The 22,358-nt window shown below is 41.2% G+C and overlaps 1 protein-coding gene across 3 annotated transcripts in view; it reads right to left on the reverse strand.

The window, feature by feature from the left end:
- Positions 1-22,358, reverse strand: part of LOC111146794 (CLIP-associating protein 1) — a 264,703-nt gene that overhangs the window by 55,155 nt on the left and 187,190 nt on the right. The window contains exons 22-27 of one of the 3 annotated variants that reach the window (XM_022502594.1): positions 11,266-11,369; positions 9,339-9,362; positions 7,728-7,972; positions 5,414-5,477; positions 3,013-3,015; positions 2,705-2,868 (exon numbers count right to left, since the gene is read on the reverse strand). In XM_022502594.1, coding sequence (XP_022358302.1) covers positions 2,705-2,868; positions 3,013-3,015; positions 5,414-5,477; positions 7,728-7,972; positions 9,339-9,362; positions 11,266-11,369 — 604 coding nt within the window. Of the gene's footprint in view, positions 1-2,704; positions 2,869-3,012; positions 3,016-5,413; positions 5,478-7,727; positions 7,973-9,338; positions 9,363-11,265; positions 11,370-19,138; positions 19,247-22,358 lie in introns of all 3 variants that reach the window. The other 2 variants (XM_022502516.1, XM_022502657.1) reach the window with 2 other exon arrangements.

A 22,358-nucleotide genomic window follows, 5' to 3' on the forward strand; every position in this document is an offset into this window, starting at 1 on the left:
TTTTTTTTTTTTTTTTAAAGAATTTTTTTTAAAAGATTTTATTTATTTATTTGACAGACAGAGATCACAAGTAGGCAGAGAGGCAGGCAGAGAGAGAGGAAGGGAAGCAGGCTCCCCGCTGAGCAGAGAGCCCGATGCGGGACTCGATCCCAGGACCCTGAGATCATGACCCGAGCCGAAGGCAGCGGCTTAACCCACTGAGCCACCCAGGCGCCCTTAATCCACATTTCTGACCTTTCTTGAGAAGTCTGGTACCACTGGGCCCACGCATCACCTTCCCTCCCATCTACTTCACCCAGTTATTAGCTGATCAGCCTCGCCCTGGCTGAGAACCTTTACAAACCCACTGATATACTGGTATGTAGGTAAGTTCCCTAATTCCACTAAACTTACTCAACCAAGGGAGGGATGGCATTTGAAAAGCTTACTGTAAATACAGTATATTAAACTGAGTTCAGTAAAAAATCAAAAGAGATCTATCTGGATAATAAAATTCTGTAGCAGCACAGATGATACAGATCTATAGGGTCAGGCACCAAAAGCAAACAGCTCACATCAGAGTGCGGAAGAACAAATCCAAGTTTGCAGTCACAGACATCTAATAGATGCATGCATGGGGATGATGGCAGGTGAGCGTGTGCTCCTGCAGCGGAGGGAGCCAGAGAAAAGAAAAAGCACAAAGACTATCCACACCGTCCTACAGAAGAGGAAGACGCCTGCCCACAGAGCAGCCTGCAGTCAGAGGAATGGACAACGGAGCCACAACCAGCAGTCCTGGATTCTGGCCCCCAGCCTGCCACTAACACGAAGTGTGACCCAGGCAAGTCAGGTCAAGTCTGTTCCCTCATTAATAAGATGAGGAAGGGTCCTTCCATTTTGGAAATTCCATGATATGCAGTCATCGCCCAGTGGGTAGTAACTGGGTTGTACAAAGGCTCCCGTACTGATGGTAATTACCTGCTCTGGAGTCATTTTTTTACTCATTTAAACATTCACTGATCTGACACATGACCCTCCATCTCCTACCAAATCATAATGAAGAGTTTACAGCCAAGTATCTTCTGAAGTCATTTAAGCTCCAATACTTGTATGTTGAGGACCTACAACTGTGGAGATAACTGATAGGTCACTCAACAATGACTGTGCACAATTTTTTGCACGTCTCTGAGTCTCTGCAGACCTTCTCTCTTTCTTCATAACAGCCAGAGAGTTACAACTGCTGTGTTAGCAATCTCCAAGCTACTGAATGCTAAGAGAGAGTATACCTGGACAAAAGGGACATCACATGTGCTAGAAAATTTCTAGTGTGACTTGTAAGAAGTTGAAGTATTAAAAGGGCTAGGGTCTTCAGAAGGATGTAAATAAATACTCAAATGTCTTTCAAAGAGAAGGGAATCCGTTTGCAAGGCTTGATAATATTTGTTTTTAATTTGTCTTGAGTGTTCACAAAAACCATACCAGCACAACGAGGATATGGGTATTTCATCTCATGTAATGCAGGAACATTTCAACAAATACGTTAAGTGAATATTGAAACTGTGTCAGAGAGTACTTATTCAAGCAGATGACAAAACCATGGGTAACACCTATGAGAGTCTTGTAACATCAGCATGGTCTGGCCCATGTGGAGAGACATTTTCCAGAAGATGATGTCCAAATGGCCAACAAATACATGAACTGCTCAACGTCACTATGAGGGAATGCCAATCAAAACCACAAGGAGGTATCACCTCATACCTCCTTAGCTATTGTCAAAAAGATAAGAGAGAACAAGTGTTGGCGAGGGCATGGTAAAAAGGTAACCCTTCTGCACTGTGGGTGAGAATGTCAATTGGTGCAGCCACCACAGAAAATAGTTCAGATTCCTCAAAAATTAAAAATAGAAACATCATATGGTCCAGTAACTCCACTTTTGGGTGTGTATCCAAAGGGAATGAAACCACTATCTCGAAGAGATAACTGACCTCATGGTCACTGTAGCATTATTTACAAAAGCCAAGATATAAAACAAAGTGTCTGTCAATGGAAGAATGGATTAAAAAAAAAAAACACAAAAAACACAAGAAATATTATTTGGTCATAAAAAAGAAACTGCTGCCATTTGTAACAACATGGATGGACCCTAAGGGCATTATGCTAAGTGAAATAAGCCAAACAGAGAAAAGCAAATAATGCATGATCTGACTTATACGTGGAATCCTGGGCTACCCTCCCACCCCACAAAAGCAAAATCCATAGAAGCAGAGTAGAATGGTGATTGCCAGGGCATATGGGGTGGGGAAAATGGAGAGATGCTGGTTAAGGGATAAAAGCTTCCAGTTTCAACATGAATAAGCTCTGGGGATGTAAAGTACAGAATGGTGATTTCAGTTAACAATACTGTATCATATTTCTTACCATATTCATATCTCTTAGTTGCTAAGAGAATAGATCTGAAGTTCTTACCACAACAGAAAAATGGCAATTATGTGAGATGAAAGATGTGTTAAGTAATGTTATAATCATTTAGCAATATACACACGTTGTCAAATCGTCAGGTTTATATATGTCAAACTTACACAGCATTATATGAGTTGTACTGAATATTTGAGTTATCTCTCATGATATAACATTATATAATATACATAATATAATATACATGACAATATTTGAGTTATATCTCAAAAGCTGGAGGAAAAAAACGATCTAGCCCCTAAAATCTTACCTGGTGACATCTAGAGCCTTCTGAACTTTTGCCTGCACAGATCCAAGTAAGTCTGCTCCCATTTTCTTAAGTAATTGTGTGAGAAGAACAAAAAGCCAGTCTTGCAAGTCATCCTTATGAATTATTATAAAATCCACAAGAGTCTCCAAAAACATACTGAAAACCTAGGCACAAATGAAAACCAAATGTTTCATATGTGTAATTCATAATTTCCTCCAAAGTCTTTATTAAAAATGGACTGGCCATACAGAGAAGACAAATATATTAAAAAAAAAAAAATAGATAAAGGAAAAAGGATCAGAACTTACTCTCTGTTGTGAATTCCACGGCAAACCAGGCCATGCAACAAAACAAATTCCATGTTAGTCCACAGTGAATTAATAACCATTTTCATGCAGTTTCTTAAAAGACCTAGAAAAGACTACACACTGATACTGATACTCTCCCCTCCCTCAATATGCCTTCAAAATTCAGTACTGAGAGAAATTAACTTTGCTGAAAGTCATCTGTTTAATCCTGGAGGCCTCTCTTCCTTCCATCCTTCCTTCGTCTTAAAAAAATTTTAAAAAGTCTTTTTAACCATCATAATTCCGTACTATTACTGTCCATTATCTAGCATTCAACAAGTAATGCTACAAGATGGAGGGAAAAAACTTTGTGCATTGTAGATTTTGAGGTAGTCCAATTCAGATACCATAAAGTAATACAATATAAAAAGATATTATTAAAGTCATTATAGTCTTTATTAAAAATTATGGCTTAGAATAAAAAAGATACAGTCCACATAATTCTCACGTTGCTGTGCGATCATTAATGCTGTATAAGGTGAGATAAGAGTCCACAGGGGACTATGCTCGAGCCGATTTCAGAGAGGTTAGCAGCACTGTGTCCCCTACTTGGCTAATGAGTCATGCTCTACTGGGACAACCAAGCCATTATACACCTACTCAGTTGTAGCACAGCAACTGTTAACCACCAGGGGTCTCCCTTGAGACAGCTCAGGAAAAAACTCATGAGCCCCTGCTATGGGATTCCTGGCTTAGCTCCAAGGCAGCTAGCAAATATTAACTAAACTGAGACCTCCAAACTCACTGTACAAGAGCCTTCTGATGGAAACAAATTTCCTTCTTTATCCTCACATTCTGGTTCTGAATCAGCAATCTAGAGGTGACAGGTAACAGAAATTTCATCAATGCCCCATATCTAACATCCCTTATGCTCTAACTCTTATGAATCTTATGCTTAAAATCTTCCCTTTTGGGTGGGGGGGGGACCCAATATAGGGCCCAAACCCATGACCCTGTGCTCAAGACTTAATCCAAGATCAAGAGTCAGACATTCAACTGACTGAGGCACCAGGGCGCCCCAGTCTTCCTGCTTTTTAACACTATCTTAAGAGAAAAATCATGGTAATTGTAACTTTGCATATCTGTGTGGCCCTAGAACTCAACCTTTCTTGGATTCTACTTATGGTGTTAATGTTAACCTTGCTGTGAGGTTCATCACAGGAATTTTAAGACATGCTTCAAGACCAGTATCGAGAACTGTAGTCTCTCACCAACCCCCACACTGCAGAAAAAAGGGACCCCCCCCCAACTCATTCTCCCAGGCTCCTATGTGCATCTCAAAGAACAGGGGTAACGTGTTGTTTGCTGTGTCCCTAGCCCAGAGCGAGTACTCAGTGAGTGCTGAATGACTAGATGGAACATGTCTGATGACTCTAATAAGAAAGACAGGGCAGGAAAGGAACAGAGGTCACAATAACTGGCTGGCCATGACAGGTCTCCTTTTCCCCATAAGACTTACAAGAGACCATTTTTACTAGGAAAACTGTGGTCTGAGATCGTGAAATCCTGCACTGTCAAGCACATGAGATTTGTTTATACTGACTTAAAGGTTCTCCCAATTTTTGTACTTCTGTTTCTGTCCTTTATCCATCCTTTAAACTTGCCCAATAAACTCATTCCTCCCATTTTCTTTCTCTAAAAGCATCCAACTAGGATTCCTCCAAAACTAACGGTATTTGTTTCAAATTCAGACTGCAAGCACGCTTCTGTAAAGGGTCCATCTCTTGGCACCACTTCTAGTAAGGGTCTGGGTCATAGTCAGGGGTGTTTTCCTCCCAGCAGGGACCCCTCCTCAGGCTCAGTGCTCTCTTTGCACCCCAGGCCTGTGGACGTCAGCTAGGTGGCCCCATCTAGCAAGTTCTTGAGGACAGCAAAATTCTATTTGGAGAAATAGCTTAACCTGGTTTTTCAATAAATCTATTACATAAATGCTTCTATTTTTCTATCTTGTCCTATATAGACAAATTCTACATGGGGTACAAAAAAAATTATATACTTGACTATCTTCTTCACTTCTATTAAGTTAAAAAAAAAAAGGCACTGCATTAGAATATGTTGTTTTATTCTACCCAAAAGCATCTGAATATGACTACATCTGATTCTTTCCATTAACTCTTTTTTCCCCCATTATGTCTTAAAACAAACTTTATTTAGCTTATTTTGCTCCATGTTTTAAGGACATCTGAAGTTCCCACAAAGTCGTTCTTAAAAGATACAACGTAAACTACTGCAGAAACTGGTGTTAAATCTGTAAGGTCTATACTTGGCTGTGGGGAATTATCTCTCACTCTTAAGTAGTGTATTATACGGCTCACGTGGGCATGCAGCGGGAGAGGTGGGCAGGCACGAGTCCCAGACTCACCTTGCTGTGAGGGTCAGCAAACATTCGGGTGAAGATCTCACACAGTCTTTTCAATTCTACTCGACTAGAAGAAATAAAATGGAAATTAATAAATGAACTTAGAATTTAATGACGAGTCAGCACTGAGATTCGTGAGAGCTTTTTTAGAACTAATTTTTATGTAGCGAATCTTTTTTCACAAATGAATCATTCTATTTAATTCACAATGAAATTAAGTATAAATATAAAACCATGAGAGTTTGACTCTCAACTTAAAATGAGGCAACAGAATCTCAGAGAGTGACTACCAGAGTTCACACACACGGCAGTGGCAAAGCCTGGAGCTAAATACCACTCATCTCATTTGAGGTCTGTTTTCCACCTGCCATCGGTGAACGGTAATGGGATAAAGTGTAGGAAAATCATGTGCATTGGAGTCAGCAGAGACCTGGATTTTAATATCAGTTTTGCTACAAACTACTCGGTTGTATTTAGATGTGTATTAAACAAATGGCCACAGGGAGGATTAAAGGAGGGAATGCTGCATTCCTACAACTGCTAAGACCCAGCAAACATTCATTTCCTATTAGTGCCCTTTTGCCTTTCTGACCCTTACTAAGCTATACTATTGCATTCCATTTTTCCTTTAAGGCTTGAGTAAGTGTCATCACCTCTTCCCCAAATCACCCCTGAGTAATCAGACGAGACAGTTGGTTCGATGATCCTTTAACATTATTTTATTTTTATTTTACTTTTTTAAAGATTTTATTCACTTATTTGACAGAGATCACAAGTAGGCAGAGAGGCAGGCAGAGAGAGAGGAGGAAGGTGTCTCCCTGCGGAGGAGAGAGCCCGATGTGGGGCTCGATCCCAGGACTCTGGGATCATGACCTGAGCTGAGGGCAGAGGCTTTAACCCACTGAGCCACCCAGGCGCCCCCCTTTAACATTATTTTAAGATTTTATTTGACAGAGCGCACCCACACAAGCAGAGGGAGCAGCAAGCAGACGGAGAGGGAGAAGCAGGCTTCCCGCTGAGCAGGGAGCCTGATGCAGCCCTCGATCCCAGGACCCTGAGATCATGACCTGAGCTAAAGGCAGATGCTTAACCAACCGAGCCACCGAGGCATCCCGATCCTTTAATATTATTAATAATGAGATCTAGTTAGACCAGTGCCAATCAATAGATTTCTAGAGATTATTCAATGGATACTCAGTGAACACTAAAAAAATCAAGAAACTGGGATCACCAGAATTAAGCAGAGTCTTAAGGAATAATCATCTCAACAAACCATTGTCATTTTTTTTTTTAATCCTCATTTTGTTTCTAACAGCTCACTAGAGTGTCAGAAGCTACGTGCATTTCAGAAGGCACACAACAAAACTTCTCAAGACCTCTCAGCGGGGTCGGGGTTGGGGGGGGATCAGCATTCAACAGGTACGAACAGGGCAGGATGGAGTGGGACGGACCAGGCGGGCACACTTATGGCACAGGGATCCACTATCCACTAGTCAAGGTTCACTTGGCTGTGCAGAGCCTATCTGTGACCATAAACTGATCCACTCTCACAAGTTATCTAAGAAAAATTCTCCAAAGACTATAATATCCATATTTCAGGGATTCTAACGTACTGGATTTTTCACATTTTCACATCTCTGTAATTTTGAGATTCATCTTCAATCAAAGACATGTTAGTACTGCCATGGTTTAATAAGTAGCATTTCTTCTTAGAGGGATATAAAATAACAGTGTGTCAACGGTCCCTCAGATTTGATGAAATATGATATAAACACATATTTTTTTAGTATGTGTGATACAGGCTCATTTTAGAAAATTTGTGAAATACAGAACCAAAGAAAAGAGCAAATTAATCAACTCTAGTAATAACACTGGTATTACTTAAAAGTACTCCATTTTAGTAGCTCTTTACTATACACATTTATAAGCCGTATGTATGCATGTTATAAAATTTTAGGCTGAGACTGCTAAGATTTTACCCACAACTCCAAAGTATAATGAGCGATACCAACCTGCAGAGTTGTTTTATTTTCTCCCTAACTTGCACACTGTACCAAGACTTCTCAAACAACACCTACCAGATAATGTGAACTGCGGTGTAACCAAATGTTTTTATAAACCTAACAGAGCATTTGCCAACTATTTCCAAGTCTCTGGAACGCCAAGACCACGTCTTAGTTATCTTAGCACCCACAGTGCCTGCCTCTGTGCCTGGAACTGTGAGGGCTCCAGGAATGACAGGGATTTTGCATCAACCACAGCTGAGTGTAATATGGGACTTAAAACTTGGCTCACAACCTTGGCCTCTCGTCCTCACCTCAGTGTTCTTTGGCTCTTCAGTAAGTTCTGCAGGCCTAGGAGCCCTTCTTTCCTTTCTGACCAGTTGGAACTGGCACAGTGGTTGAGAACTTCCGCCACGTCCTCCGTCTGCCGCAGATAATGGGGAATGCCACCGTTCCTGGAGCCGTACGAGCGCTCAGAGCAAACACTTGAGGCGTCGCTGTTGGCGTCGTCATCAGAGTACATCCCATATGGCTCGTACCTCCTCCTCACAGGCTTCTTCTGTCAGGTGCAACGAAGGTGGGGGTGACGGAGGAAGACACGGGAAGGTGAGATGACTGAGAGTCACAGCACATGGTATCGACAACAGAGTCAAAGGTAAAAAGATACGCACGCACGCACACACGCACGCACGCACTGCGCTTTCCTGTGCTCACAGATGAGGGAAATAAAAACGGAAAAGCAGACACCCAGTCGGGAGAGTAAGTGACAGGCAGAGCAGTCCACAGCAGAGAGGGAAGAGTGTGGTTTGTAGGACGGTGTACGGACTTCGCAGTGAGGCTGACTCGGGTGGCAGTCCTGTCGCCGCCAACTGGCTGAGGAACTTCAGAAAGCTCCTCACCTTCCTGCTTCACTCTCATCTTTGAAATGACAACAAGGCTACCTGTCACACGCCTACTGGGGGCACATGTGAACTAACCTGGCCCAGCCCCCGCCACCCTGCAGGCATGTACACCTGTCGGCCCCCTTCGCAATCGAAAGCATTCTATCTTGAGCAGGGTCTGTGGGAAAATTTGTTGGAATATTCATGCTTCCTTAAGAAAGTCTGGAACTGAAATGTCAGGGACACAGCAGTGCAAGTAAAAGGATGTTTAAATGGTCCGAACACAAATAAGCTTCCTGCAGACCCCCTTCATTCACTTCTCTTACCCTGAATATGAAACTGTAAGTTAAACCCATAAATAATAGAGCAACAGCTATTAAACTGAAAAAATACAATTTTCCCTAAAAGAAAAAAAAGTTAATTGGCTAAAACCATACAAATACAATTTTCTTCTGTCTTTTATTTTCTTTCACAAATGTAATCTTCTAATAACGTATGGCTTGTCCGTCCACCATAACTTGCTCGGGACAGTTCTGCCTTATGCCTCTTGTCCCAGCAGAGTTATGAGTTAGGTAGTACCCCCTTTCACTCTCAGAAGTATCCTTCTTAGAACTATAAATCATAGGATCGTCTGATATATATATATATATATATGCATATATATATATATATATATATATATATGCATATATATATATATATACACACACACACAAACTAGACTTGTAAAATAAGAAAGATGTTGAATATATCCATTCATGAAACAGTAATGACATTAAGAGTAGACACAAACTGGGTTAATGAAATAAAACACTGACAGGAGAAGGAGCAGAGCTTGACATTAAAAAAACAAACACTACAACAGATGAGAGAGGGGACTGATTCCATGGCTAACAACAGCTTCGCTAGACTTGACAAAATCATAATTCAGGCTAAAATTTCTACATTGCACTACATGCTTTTTTGCTTTCGCTACCTCCTAAAGGAAATATACTCGCAACAGAAAAAAATGAAGTTGTAAAACAAAAGTTAAAGCACTGGTACCTTGCTCCTGGAGTCTCCTAACAGCTGTAGGCAGGAAAATATTGAAGGATGGGGAAAAAGCATAGAGAATTATGTCAGAAGCATATGTGGGGATTGTTCTTGCAACAAAAGTGTACAGCAAAACATATCTTAGCAAACCAAAAATATAGGTTAGCAAGCGAATTCATATCAAGCGAATAATAACAAAGAACACTTTCACAATGGCATTTCCTAGCCCTTCCTACACCTCCTAGCAACACGCTCCAGTGCTCACTACACTTCCTGCTATGCTAAAACTCTTCCCACGCCACCAAGGTATATCCCGAAAGTCATCGTAAGTTCTCCTGTCTGTTCCTATGCTAGATTCTGTCTGCCCCTGGGGTTTCTAGCCTGGGAGGCAAACACCGTGTACCATTCCTGTGCTCTCTCCTCTGCAGCAGGTCACTCGGGGAGGCTAAGCAGTTTGGATGAAGAGTAATAAGGACAGCCTGAGTGGACTGAAGGCTAGAGCTCAGAGAAAAGCCCGAGTCAAGGAAAGCCCAAGCTCAAGTTCTCAAGTCCAACTCTGCCCCCTGGAACTTTGTGCACAGTCCCTTGGGCGGTTCTTTGAAGAACGAGGGAACTCCCCCGCCCTACCAGGAAGTCCCATTTAACTAAGGGTTTTGTACATCCATCATTTCCCACCCCTCTGACCTCCTAATAGGGTCTCTGAATAAATAAGAAACAGATTCTCAGTGCTGCAGCTTGGAAGGAAAAATAGCCTCCCAGAGTTCTGTTCCAGCTCATGACTCTGAAGTCAAAGCCATGGTTAGTGCAATCATCCTGAACTCCAGTACCTGCCAGGAAAAAGCCCTTCTACACAGAAGGCTGCGGAATGGAGCTGGCCAGGGGCCCTTGCTTACAGGAAGAGCATCGGCAAACTGCTTGCTCACAGCCGCTTGTCAAAGAAATCTGACTGAGCAAGAATAAATGAGGGTGACACATAGGACGGGATGAAACTGAGAATCCCTGTTAGCCACAGACTGTAACATTTTGATCAGATGAAAAACGGGGCTGGGTTTAAAACTTCTGGGTCTGAAAGCAGGATGTTATAATACGTTTTTCCTTAGAGAGACAATCTATCTTAAAACAGCACAAGCAAGGCCAGGGATCAGACAGCTCTAAAGAGAATCTATTTTAAATGCTGAGCACATCAACCAGAATATGCTAGAGGCAGTGTCACTACCAGTTGAAATGCATCTTTTAAAAGCAATTTGACCACGAGCTGATTCTACCAGGGGATGTTCTGCTATAAGCACAAATTTAAGGACCTCTAATCACTTTATGTTGCTGTTGTTTTTTTTTAGATACTCCATTGTAATGATGCAAAACCACATTCCACCAGTGCTTTATACCCTCAGAGTTCATTGGCATTAAAATTTAGGAAAGTTTCCTTAAATAATGACTTAATGACTCATTTTCAAAGACAAACAAATGAAGGTAAAATCATATGGAACAACTAGTATGGTCATGGAACCAATATGAGATTTTCCAACCACGAACTCTGTTACCTATTATAACGGTATGTTTAGGCTATGCCATCAGAGCCTGTAAAGCAAGAGAAGCGGGAGGATGAAAACAGCAAACGCTGAAGAAAAAACATGGAGGAAAAGGAAAAAAATTAAAAAAGGAGCCCAATGACATCAGAGAAGCCCAATGTCATCAAAACTTCCTTGATACTGAGGAGCACAGAAGAAAACACCTGACGTCAGTATTTTTTGTAGGGCCAATTTTCACTTATGTACAGGGATAGAAGTTTAAAGAGAAAGTGCTAACAATATCAATTTACCCAGTATTTCCACAATTTTATGGAGTGCCCAAGATGACTGAGCACCCTGATTTGGGAGGCGATTTTCTGTTAGGACAGAGAAAACAGTCCAAGAGACTGTATACACATTGAGACTCTTACCAAAGCATCAGCAACAGCAGCCTCAAGGTCTGTACTCGTGCTCAGAACTCGCATGGCATTCACAGAGCCAGGTCCTCTTCCTGCCTGGCCAAGCCCAAACCGGTCTATTTAAGAAAAACAAAACCGAAAGATATGTCACTTTAATTCAAATTTCCTCAGTTCTTTGCAAGGGCTCCTGCCTCTTCCCATCTATTGGACAGAGGCACTGGAAAGTTTCTAGCCAATCTGAAGGTCCCTTCACTTGCAGTTCTAACTGGACTTGGTTACCAGCGGCAGAGGTTAGCCTGTTCCACGTTTAATACTATCGTGCCACAAAGCATCTGAATAACTGAAATGGCTCTTTAATGATGTTGTATTTTTGAAGTGTTGCGACATGGGAGAGTGAGGGGAACTTATTATAGAAGTGAGCTGGGCTGTGGGCTGAGTCTTTTAATCTAGTTAGTGCTCCCTCTGGAGGCAAGTGGCCCTGATGTTTGGTCAAACTAATTAGAAAGCTTCATGGTTTGACAACAGAATTCTAATGCAATGTGTAATCAAAATTTAAAATTTGAAACAAATGTATTTGACTGATCTCTGCAAATTTTCATTCGTGTCAAGACTGTTTAACTGTCATTAGCTGAGCTCAATTTTTGGTACTTGTTTATGATGCCTGTGTTACCAAAGGTTATTTAAAAATCAGTTTATTAAAACTCTTCAATGAGCATCACAAAAAGCTAGCATCTTCACTGCAAAATACTAACCATTCAGATAACATCAGTATACATTTTTCCTGAGTCCCTCAAAGGACTTTCAAATGATAGCCTAAACAGGTAAACAAAATGGACATGATCCAAAGAATCTAAAATAAATTTCAGCAATTCAATTATTTTAAGCCTATTTAGGATCAAGGACAATGAAGACTAGCTTTTTAAAAGTTCCGTATCATCAGGAGAGCAGCCTTCCTTAAGAAGAGCTGAGGTTAAAGCTATAACAGGAGAAAGTTCATATAAATTATACTTCCTAAGTGTATCACAGTATTTACTGGCAAACATTTATTTAAAATGCTAATGTATTTTTAAAAACCTTTGAATAAAAATGTTAAGATTAAAAAATGTTTTCTTTTTGTGAACAAATAAGACACTGTTTGGACCAAAAATAAATAAATAAATAAAATAAAACCCAAAAAACAAAAAACTCTACTAGCCATATTCTCATAATGAAGCATTTACAATAAAAGGAAGGCTAAATCTGTTTTATGTGAATTGATCTTTCTTACAAACTGATATATTTAAAACTCTAGATATGTAGCAAGAGTTCTTTAGAAAACAAGGACTATAAAAGTGAGGTGTTACTTAGCTTTTTTAAAATGTCAGTTTCAAAAATTACACTTCCCAGCGCCTCCAAAAGGGGAAAAAATTTAAACACTGCTAACCAAACGTTATACAGTCACAAATTTTTATAAAGAAACAAAAATTGTATGTTATACTATCCCCTTTTTTAATGCACTTGTTAGTCATACTGTATGCTGTCTTAGCTGTTATGTTTAAAAGATGATTAAATGTGCCAGATAAACTAAGAGACCACAAAGCAATTATATCTAGATCTCTCCCTATTATATATATATATATATATATATATATATATATATATATATATTATCAGTTGACACACGAAACAAGTGTAAATTTGAGATTTGCTGTGCATATGCTTTTATACATGATCTTTGCTCAAGTCTTTTTACCATTAAAAAAGGGTAGATAGTAAGGGATTTATGAGTAAGAAAATGAAAATTCAGTTGTAAGCCTTTTAGAAATTACCAGCATAAACTTAAATAAAAAGGAATCTTAAAAAATTTTTTTAAAAAAGTATATCTCATGCCAGCAATTCTTGCTCCAGGGATAATACTGATTTTTTCTGACAGAAAATTAAAACTATAAGAACAATGCAATTATCCTGTGCTTCCCAGAAGCATACAGCTCTGCCATACACAGTGACTGCCGATCACTGGATATGTACCATAGATCATTTGAATTTCAAATCTGAAGGGGAAATGTTTGTCTGGATCTGAGCAAAGTTACAAGCTTTGTTTTCACCAGACCGAAGTCTGTTCTACACTTGCTGCTCTGATGTTATGATGAAGCTCCATTTCCCAAGAGATGGGTATGTGTGACTGTGCCTTCAGCCTGGCCCCTAATTTTCAGGGAACTGTACTCATCAGAGTGTACGTAATGAAAAAAAGCATAGCTCGCTTTGCTTAGAGGAAGAACGGAGAAAATAACTCCATGAATTGGTGACAGCTGTCCCCATTGACAGTCTGCCTTACTCAGGTAAGAAAACTGTAGTTAGCATATAAAAATGATGTCAGTTAAATCTAGCAAACTGAAGCGTTTCTGTATGCTTACTTTTTGCCCCAATGGCTAAACGGGGGATTTTTGGTATCGTTAAAGCAGGCTGGGATGGAACATTTGGGGACCATGGGCTGCGAAGGCTGCCTGCCGCCTGACCTGATCATCTGAATCGTGACGTTGTTTTTCCGTAAAAGTTTTAGGACACACATTTATACATATGAAATGATGCACGCTAGGATTTGGAACATTTAGTAACTAAACAGTTCCTCCAAGTAATTAGAACCTAACACTAATAATTAATGCCACAAATCAACACTTTTTGGGAGCAAAGCCTTGGGAAATGAAAGACTCCGTCGGGTGACCTCCATCCCCTCTCTCCCCATAGGGACTTTCCAGGGCACCTATTTTGGGTGGCTAGTCTCCTGAGGGGCGGAGTCAAAAGAGGCGAAGAAGCCCCTCCCCGTGTTTTTGTTTTGTTTTCACATAAACATGAACACTGGAGAAATGATGTTGTCAAACAGGCTATAAAGCATCTACGGCCTATTAACAGAAGCATAAACATTCAACAACTTAAAAAAATCAAAGCACGCTGGGGAAAACAAACATGAAGTGTGTACATGCCAAGTGCTAGCCAACACTGATGGAAACAAATGCTAAAATGGGTGTGAAACTGGAACATATGAAGAAGCCAAGGCATGCAGTTAGCACTTGTTCACCTGACTGCCCAACAGATTCAGCAGTGGAGAGGGCACTAGTGGACCTGGAATGACGTCGAGAGGCTGCAGGTAAAAGGAACGGCAACACCCACAGGATTAACACAGAAGTACCCAAGACAGGAAATGCCATAGTCCAAAGGGGACGCACGGACTGCTCCCAATGAGGCCATGTTTTCTCATGAAAGGAAATGATGCTGGAGATGAATGGAGAGCAAGTGCCAATCCCCGAACTCTACGGCAGCCTGCTGGCTCTCGCGGGGCTAGCACACACACAAGGCATGACAAGGGCACTCTTTGCGGTGTTCTTTAGGTACCACCTGGGCTCAGACTCCAGGTTTATATTCACGCCACGAAGCCTCAATGAGCTGTTATGGAAATATGCAACATGAAGGACATCAGGAGTCACAGAGCACCGTCTATATACCGAGTGGCACAGCAGTAGAATGGACTGTTTACTCAGCTCACAGGATGCCTCATCAGTACGTGATGCATATGCAACCATGCACCAAAAATAAATGCAGAGAAGGTCATCATGTTATCTGAACAGAAATAGAATGAAATCCCGAGAAAGGGGCTCAACAGATGAAATTCTCTGTTCCCCCCAATTTTTGCTCTACTGTTCCATGAATATCCCAAGTGTCAATGAACTTCTTGTTTAACTGCTAGAAATTTGGTTGTAACAGGTTCAAGGAGCTTCCTTGGCGAGGCAGTCACAGTACTCTGGTTATGAGCAACCGCCGTGTAATGCAGCTGGGGGCAAATCCCGGTTTGACTGCAACCAGCTGGAGGACCTAAGGCCAAGAGCTGGAGGACCTGAGGCCAAGTCCTAAGTCTCTGTGTCTCAGCTTCCTCAGCTGGAAATAGTGCTGAAAATGGTACGTACCTCTTGGGAGCGGAGAGAGTTGCAAGAGATCAGACAAAGAGCACCTAAAGCAGTGTCAGGCACTGAACAAATGGTGGGAGCAACAGTGGTGGTGCTGCTGGTGCTGGCAGTGGCAGGGATCATTATCAGTAAACTCCCATTTATATGTCTATGTTAAATATTACTTTATTAGCAAATATTCATCATAAGCCCATTAATTCAGCAACCTGAGGAATTCTATGCTAAACTCCATCCGCATATAGAACTACTTTCAGAAGAACTGTAAAATATAGCTTGGTTCAAAATATGAATTTATTGAGCAGGGTGCCATGCAAAATATGGCTTTTCCTTACCTCCGGAAAAAAACCCAAAAGACTGTTATGCTTATATTCATGACTCTGGAAAGAACAGGGTGGCTGTACCATAGAAAACTCACAAGGTTTCATAAAGCAATACCCAGCAGTGCTACTTTTCACACATGCTACTAGAGCGCAGTATCCTGTACACGTAAACACTTTCATTTTGTCATAAAATACCTGAACCTCAAATTCTTCAATATAAATTTTTTTTAAAGATTTTTATAAGGTAATCTCTATACCCAACATGGGGCTCAAACTCATGACCCTGAGATCAAGAGTCACATGTTCTACCACCAGCCAGGCACCCCTATAATTTTATTTTTTTAAGCTCAGGTCACTTTATGAAAATGCACATATCTGTGGTTATCAGTGGTATTAAACAGCAAAGGTAATCTGGTGGACAAGGACAAATTTTTACCAGCATGCAAGAGGAAAATTTCTAACTCCTCAAGATGCACAAAAATAACTGGCAATCTCTAAAACAGATATAAAATAATCACTTTCCTGACATAAGGAAGTTGGCAAAACACGTTTTAAGACTGAAGCATACCATTTACTGTACAATATTATCAGTACCATAGTAGTTTAAACTGAAAATAGCTTTTAAGCAATACTTATGGTTCCTTATAAAGTTGTCCTCTGGTTCTGTTTCAACAGACTATTCTACAGTAAATCTGTCATGTAATGAGTCCTTGTCATGTTCTCAAGTGAACACCCATCAGTGGAATCCAAGGTGGACCCATTTATGTCAAAGCCTGATTTTCAGCAGAGCCCCTCCTTTCACTTGAAAGCTGTCACTGTAACCATATACATATTCATACCATGAAAATGGTCCAAAATAACTCTGTAATAAAAATGCAAACCTAATGCCAATATATAATCACCAAAACATAATTATTTTCACATACTCCCCATTTCAAACTGAAGGCTGGCTATATAAATTGATCCAAAGGGACACTAACACAAAATCTCACTAATTTATAGAAGAGGTGGGAAACAATTATTAAAGTGAATGGGAAGAATGAGGAAACTTCACATTGTCTGAAGGGCACAGTGAGTTCCCTTGGGGACTGCCTTCAGGGACTCATCTATGAATTCCTAGGTCCTAACTCCAAACCTGGAAATCACTATTTAGAAACACTGCTGGACACTTTCTTTGTGCTTAAGCCTGGAGAGAAAGCATTTAATACATTTCAGAGGAACAAATGAAAGACACTAAATCATCAAAACTTTCAAATGAGGCAGGGGAGCAGCCAAGCTTTGAAGTCAAACTAGATTAAAACCTAGCTCCGCAATCTAGCTGCGTGACCTTGAGAAAGTGGCTTATTCTCCATAAGACTCTGTTCTGTCATCCGTAAACAAGAGTGACAGTAACACCTGTCCCGGAGGGTGAACAGGAGCCACAGGGGCTGCACCTGCTCACAGTGGTGCTGGTATGCAGAAAAGCACTGCTCTTGTTCTCACTGGATACAAGTTTTATGGACAGACTGAACCCAAGGAGGCAAAGGGGGCATGGCATAAAAATTCAGCTGGGAAGTCGTTAACCATGACCCCGACCACAGCAGAAGACCTGTGCCAATGGTAGTTTGTTAGGAAGAGGAGACATCTGCATCCACATCTTCTACCCTGGTAGGAACGACTGTACATTTCACCATTCTGGGCTGTCATCAGGAAAGATCCGTACGCAGATCCATTTCACCAAAGAAAGTGAAAATCAGACTAGATCACTCAAGTACTCAGGGTTCTGTGAGGAGCTCAAGAATTCAGCACACCTTGCCTGGTCCACTGACCGCATGCTGGTCCAGTGACCACATGCTGGTCCACTGACTGCATGCTGGATTACAAAGGCTGCTTCCATGGACAATTCCATGGACAGTAACGAAAATACCAGTACATATATGAAATAAAAACCCGGAATTGCCTAAGAGACCAGTGAATCGTTCACTTATAGAACAGGTTGTTTAGAAGGCCAAATAGTCAGCAAGGATGCAGAGATATAGAGCCTTAACTTAAAAGGGAAAATCACCAGTTCATTTGGTGTGGAAAAAAACATCATGGTGCCCCTGATTTGAGAATTCTTTTCTGCTGCTTCAGATCGCTGTGGAATAGCTGATGTGTACGAGCTAAGGTGCCCCACTCGGGATCTCACGGTCATCAGGTAGACTATTCGCACTATGTCAAGGGACCCATCTGGCATGGCTTTCACTGCATACAGGACGGCAGGTCATAAGGATGTCTATCTAGATTTTGGTTACTGACACTGATGGGATAAAAGGGTATTGGAAAGAAGTATGCGACGTCAGGAGCAGAGAGAGGCAACTATTAAGACCGTGTGTTTCTGATCTATCACCCACAGTGCCGTTTTCATATCTGAAAGACCAGTTACATAATTGAAGTCGAAGTAACAGACTGCTGCAGAGCACAGTTCCATAGAACAGCTTTAGGCCTAGGCCTAACATTCTAAAATGATTTCCACCAGACACGCTTATCAAAAGGCCATGCTTATTTAATTGCTGTAAAACTTTAAAACACAGTTTTACAGCAATTAATATGGCAAAGAACTGAAACACAATTACAGGAGAATACACAGTATTTTTTTTTTGTGAAAGTGTGTGTTTTTCCTAGAGGTCTCTAGGAATTAATAATTTGCACTAAGAGGCATACGTCCATTTTAGACTATTCAAACTAAGAAGAAAAGGCAATCATGATATTCCATAAAAGAAACAGGTTTCCCAGTCGATTTTTCTCAAATCCTAAAAACTGAAAATACAAACTCTCGCTGTTAGACAGACTAAGGTTGGTGGATAAGCAGCCCCAAAGGACTCCTGGCTAGTGACCTGAGACACGGTACTAATACCACTTTATGGCCACCAAATACTGTAAATTTCTGTCCTGGGAGGGCATCGGGTCACAGCCTCGCAATAGCTTAGTGAGCCCAGGAAGAATGAAAATATCTGATCAGTTAACAGTAAGCATGGTAAAGTCGTGCATTGTGCTGCACACGTAAGCAGTTTTTCAAAAAAGCTACTTTGGGCTTGCATTAGGAGGAAGCATTGAAATGACCCACTTAACAAAAAAAGCATAGCCAATACCTTCATCCATGCAGCTTTTTAATGTTATCATCCCTCAACTGAGCATATTTCATTTCGTAGACTATTGCAATTTTATTTTTCTCCACCTTTGAACTGAATCACGTAGGGCCTGACCTCAGGTACAATTAAAAACAAATTGCCGAAATTCAATGGCAAAAGATACACTTTGGATTCGCTCTACTTTTAAGAAGCAATTCACTTTCACTGAGCATCCGCTTCTATTAGAAGTGACCACGCAGATGGGCTTGCCAGCCAGCCAAGTGGTCACAAATGGCAACAGCAGAGTGAAGTGGTGTTTTTTTCCTCCAATATATAAAAACTGGAAATGGCCAAACTTGAAGCATGCAGAAGGGGAAGGGGACAACAAAGGGTAACTAAGGAAGAGGAAAGAGAGAAGAAAGGATCACGAGGACAGTAAAGGAGGGAGAGCAGGTCATTCCACCTGGCAGTGTGTGGGAAAGCATTTGGAGCAGGGCAGGGAACTCTGCTCCGAGAGCCAGCGCCTACGGGTACTCACCGAGTGGAGGAAAGCCCCGAGCGGGGCTCGTATCGCGGCTGCTCTCACAGCTGGTATTACGGCTGCACCCCTGACTCATGCTGGGTCGAGGGATACGGCTGCTCCGTGCTAGTGTGCAGCATGAGGGTTTCAGAGAAGGTGAAGAAGTTTAATGAAGACAGAGAAACTCACAAAACGTCAGTCACATTCTGTTAACGTAATCATGACATTGTCCGCGCTGGGGATGGGGGCGGGGTGGTCATTGTGATGGCTCTCCCTGCCGAGGCCTCACTGACCGGCTTGCTGACAACTGCAAAGGGCCTGCATAAACACTCGATTATGCTCAAGGTCTTGGAAAGCTGTGCATTTTTGTATGGAGGTGAAATAACACCTAAATGTAAGAAATGAAAAGAAAGCTTTCCAAAGAGCAAACTGGCACTGGGAAATCCAAGATCCAACTTTTTAAAGAAAATGATCAGTTTTTATGGCTTTAGCAAACTGGCTCGACAACATGATAAAAGACTAAAGCCATTTTCATACACACTGTGTTAGATAATTTATTTTGGGTTAAAACAGAATAAAGGCCCTAGTCCCTGAACTCCATGAACTTACCTAGTTAAAAGAAAGAGGGTTCACTTCTCTCAGCCTGGGCTTCTTTAAAAGAGAAGTTCTAAGGACTTACACAGCTGGAAAACCTGCCTACTTCAAGTAAGCATCTAGATGCCTCAAACATACTTAATTATCTAAACCAATAGAGAATAGAGAGCTGGGACCGCTACCTTTGTATTTACTGGTCCCAACATTTAGTTCCTGCTTTTTCTGTGGGGATCCAAACAGATCTGCCCATGGTCCCTACTCAAGCACCTTCACTTACACAGCCTTAACCATGAGTCTATCCATGGTATGTGGACTGACAATTCCCAATATTCATGTTAAAAGAGCCCTCTGCTGACCTAAGGATGGCCAATTACCGTATGATTATCCATGGGTAATTCTGTTATGCTCGTGTTACAAAACACTGAGAAGACAGAGTCACATGAATAGTTTAAGGTCTAACATAACTTGGCCATAAAGCTCACGGAAGAACATGATTCTTTTGTTTTCTACTTTAATCTGAAGGACCAAAGACACAGTACTGGCAAAATACTCAGAAATGACTCTGCATACTGACTAGGAGTAGCCACCTCCGTAACAGCTGGTGGGACAATAAATATGTCCATCTTGCGTGGACCTACTCATTCTGGACCACATAGAAATGTCTTCCCTGAACATCCTGGAAAAAATACACTAGAGTCACTGATGTAAAACCAGCCATGTTTACTATATTGTAGTGAGCGGAGCCTGTCACTTCAGAGCCAACGTGGATTTACAGCATGATCAAACTGTAACAAAGAATGACTTCCAAACCAGCATCACGGAACTCCCTGATGGAGAAGAATATGGAAGTGAGAATCCAAACCAACTTCCTCCTGTGGTCTCTGCTCAGTGCTAGGGTTACATCAGACCCCACAGTTACATAAGAGATGTCCAAATGCTTAGGTCTGCACTAACAAGCAAGGAAAAAATCAAGCAGAGGAACGCAATGTGAGCAATCTGTCAAAACGAGGCTTTGCTTGGGACTGTCGGAGTAATTCCTAAATTCGCCTTCATTTGCCATGTGACATGGAGGCCCTGGGTTTCTGCTCCCAACTAGCCATGATGATACAATCAGCAATTCTTGATAATAATTCTGAACAGCTCCTATGATGAGGGCAAATGCACAGGGGCTAAGTTAAAAAACCCTTAAAAAACTAGGGAGCATCCACTGACACCAATATATGAGAACGTACCTAGAACCTACCAAGTAATGCGGCTTATCCCTAGAGGATCAATACTACAGCTAATTTGTGAACTGACCACACTAACTCACTGGTCCAGCCATGCTGCCTCTCCTGTCTTAGCCTCCCCTTAGGAAGGTTCCAAGGAAGAGTCCCATCATTTAAATGAGAAGGGTACTGTGAGACGAGGTACACATGTGAGTACCTCTGAGTTCCTTGCTGAAAGGCAGACATGAAAATCTTACCTTATTTCACTACCTGCTCTGAAACAAACAATGGGAAATAAAGATAGTCCTGGTAAGTGTTTCACACATGCACGTGCTTAAGTTGAGCATTTCCTAAAGTTCTTGCCTGATCCCTTCCGACTGTTAACCCTGCTTCCACTCCCTTCCTTAAATAATACACATGCTACAGCAGTGGGGAATCTCTGCTCTCTCTCGCTGAGCCTGCTTTGTGAAGATAAGAGCATGAAAAGGGATAAGCGGACATGATCTGAAACAACAACATGCATAATTCTTAACAAGATTTACCCTCCACAGTATTCCAGCCAGAGAAAGTGTATTCTCCCCTTCGTGCCAACAGGCTTCCTTAACAAAGGCTAGTAGTAACATACATAGAAGGAATTCTGTTTACGAATTTGTAAACATCTGCCCACGGTTGCCCCACACCACGTTAAGGGACCTCTAGTGGTGACAGCAACTGTTCAAATGCTGGGTAATTTAAAACATGAGAAGAGTAATGGCCACTTCTAATAGCACTTCCAAAGACCACTCCTCAAGGAGGATCTTAAGTACATCAATCTATGATTTTTATAAAGACTAATGAATTAGATGGTCAAAGCTAAAAAAAACAATATATCAAATCAGACTCTTTATGTATTTTCAAAACTGACTGTTCTCTATGAGAATATATAATGTGAAGGCATAACAGAAGAGGAAGAGATGATGAAGACGTGCTTGCTGTTTGAACTTTCTGAAAACAGTATTCTTCAGGGATTCTGAAGTCCTGTGCTTACAGGAAAGGCTGGGAAGCCTTCAAAACCCATCTGATTGGCTTTCACTTCTGAGAGACACTCTACTTTTACAGTGTTTTGGGGGTAAACCCGACTTTTGCCTTTTTAGAAGGGATGGATCCTAAACCAGAACTCACATCAAAAGCAAAAGTACAAGAGGAATAAGGAGCACCACCATGAAACGTCTCTACAGTCTGGACATTTCCATGTTGTGGTCTTGAACACAGTAGTCTAATTTAACAGGAGACGCTGATTACCCTTAATTTTTGCTTCTTTCAAAATATTTTAACCAGAAAATCTGAAAACATCTTAAATGCATATCCACAGGATGTAAGCTGCCCAAAATAAAAATATTTTTATACCCTTTCTAAGAGATGAGTGGAAGAACGAAACTAAAGGCAAACTTCCAAAA

This window comes from Enhydra lutris, unplaced genomic scaffold (genome assembly GCF_002288905.1).
Source record: "Enhydra lutris kenyoni isolate GAN:26980312 unplaced genomic scaffold, ASM228890v2 scaffoldscaffold1, whole genome shotgun sequence".
In the NCBI taxonomy this organism is placed as follows: Eukaryota; Metazoa; Chordata; class Mammalia; order Carnivora; family Mustelidae; genus Enhydra; species Enhydra lutris.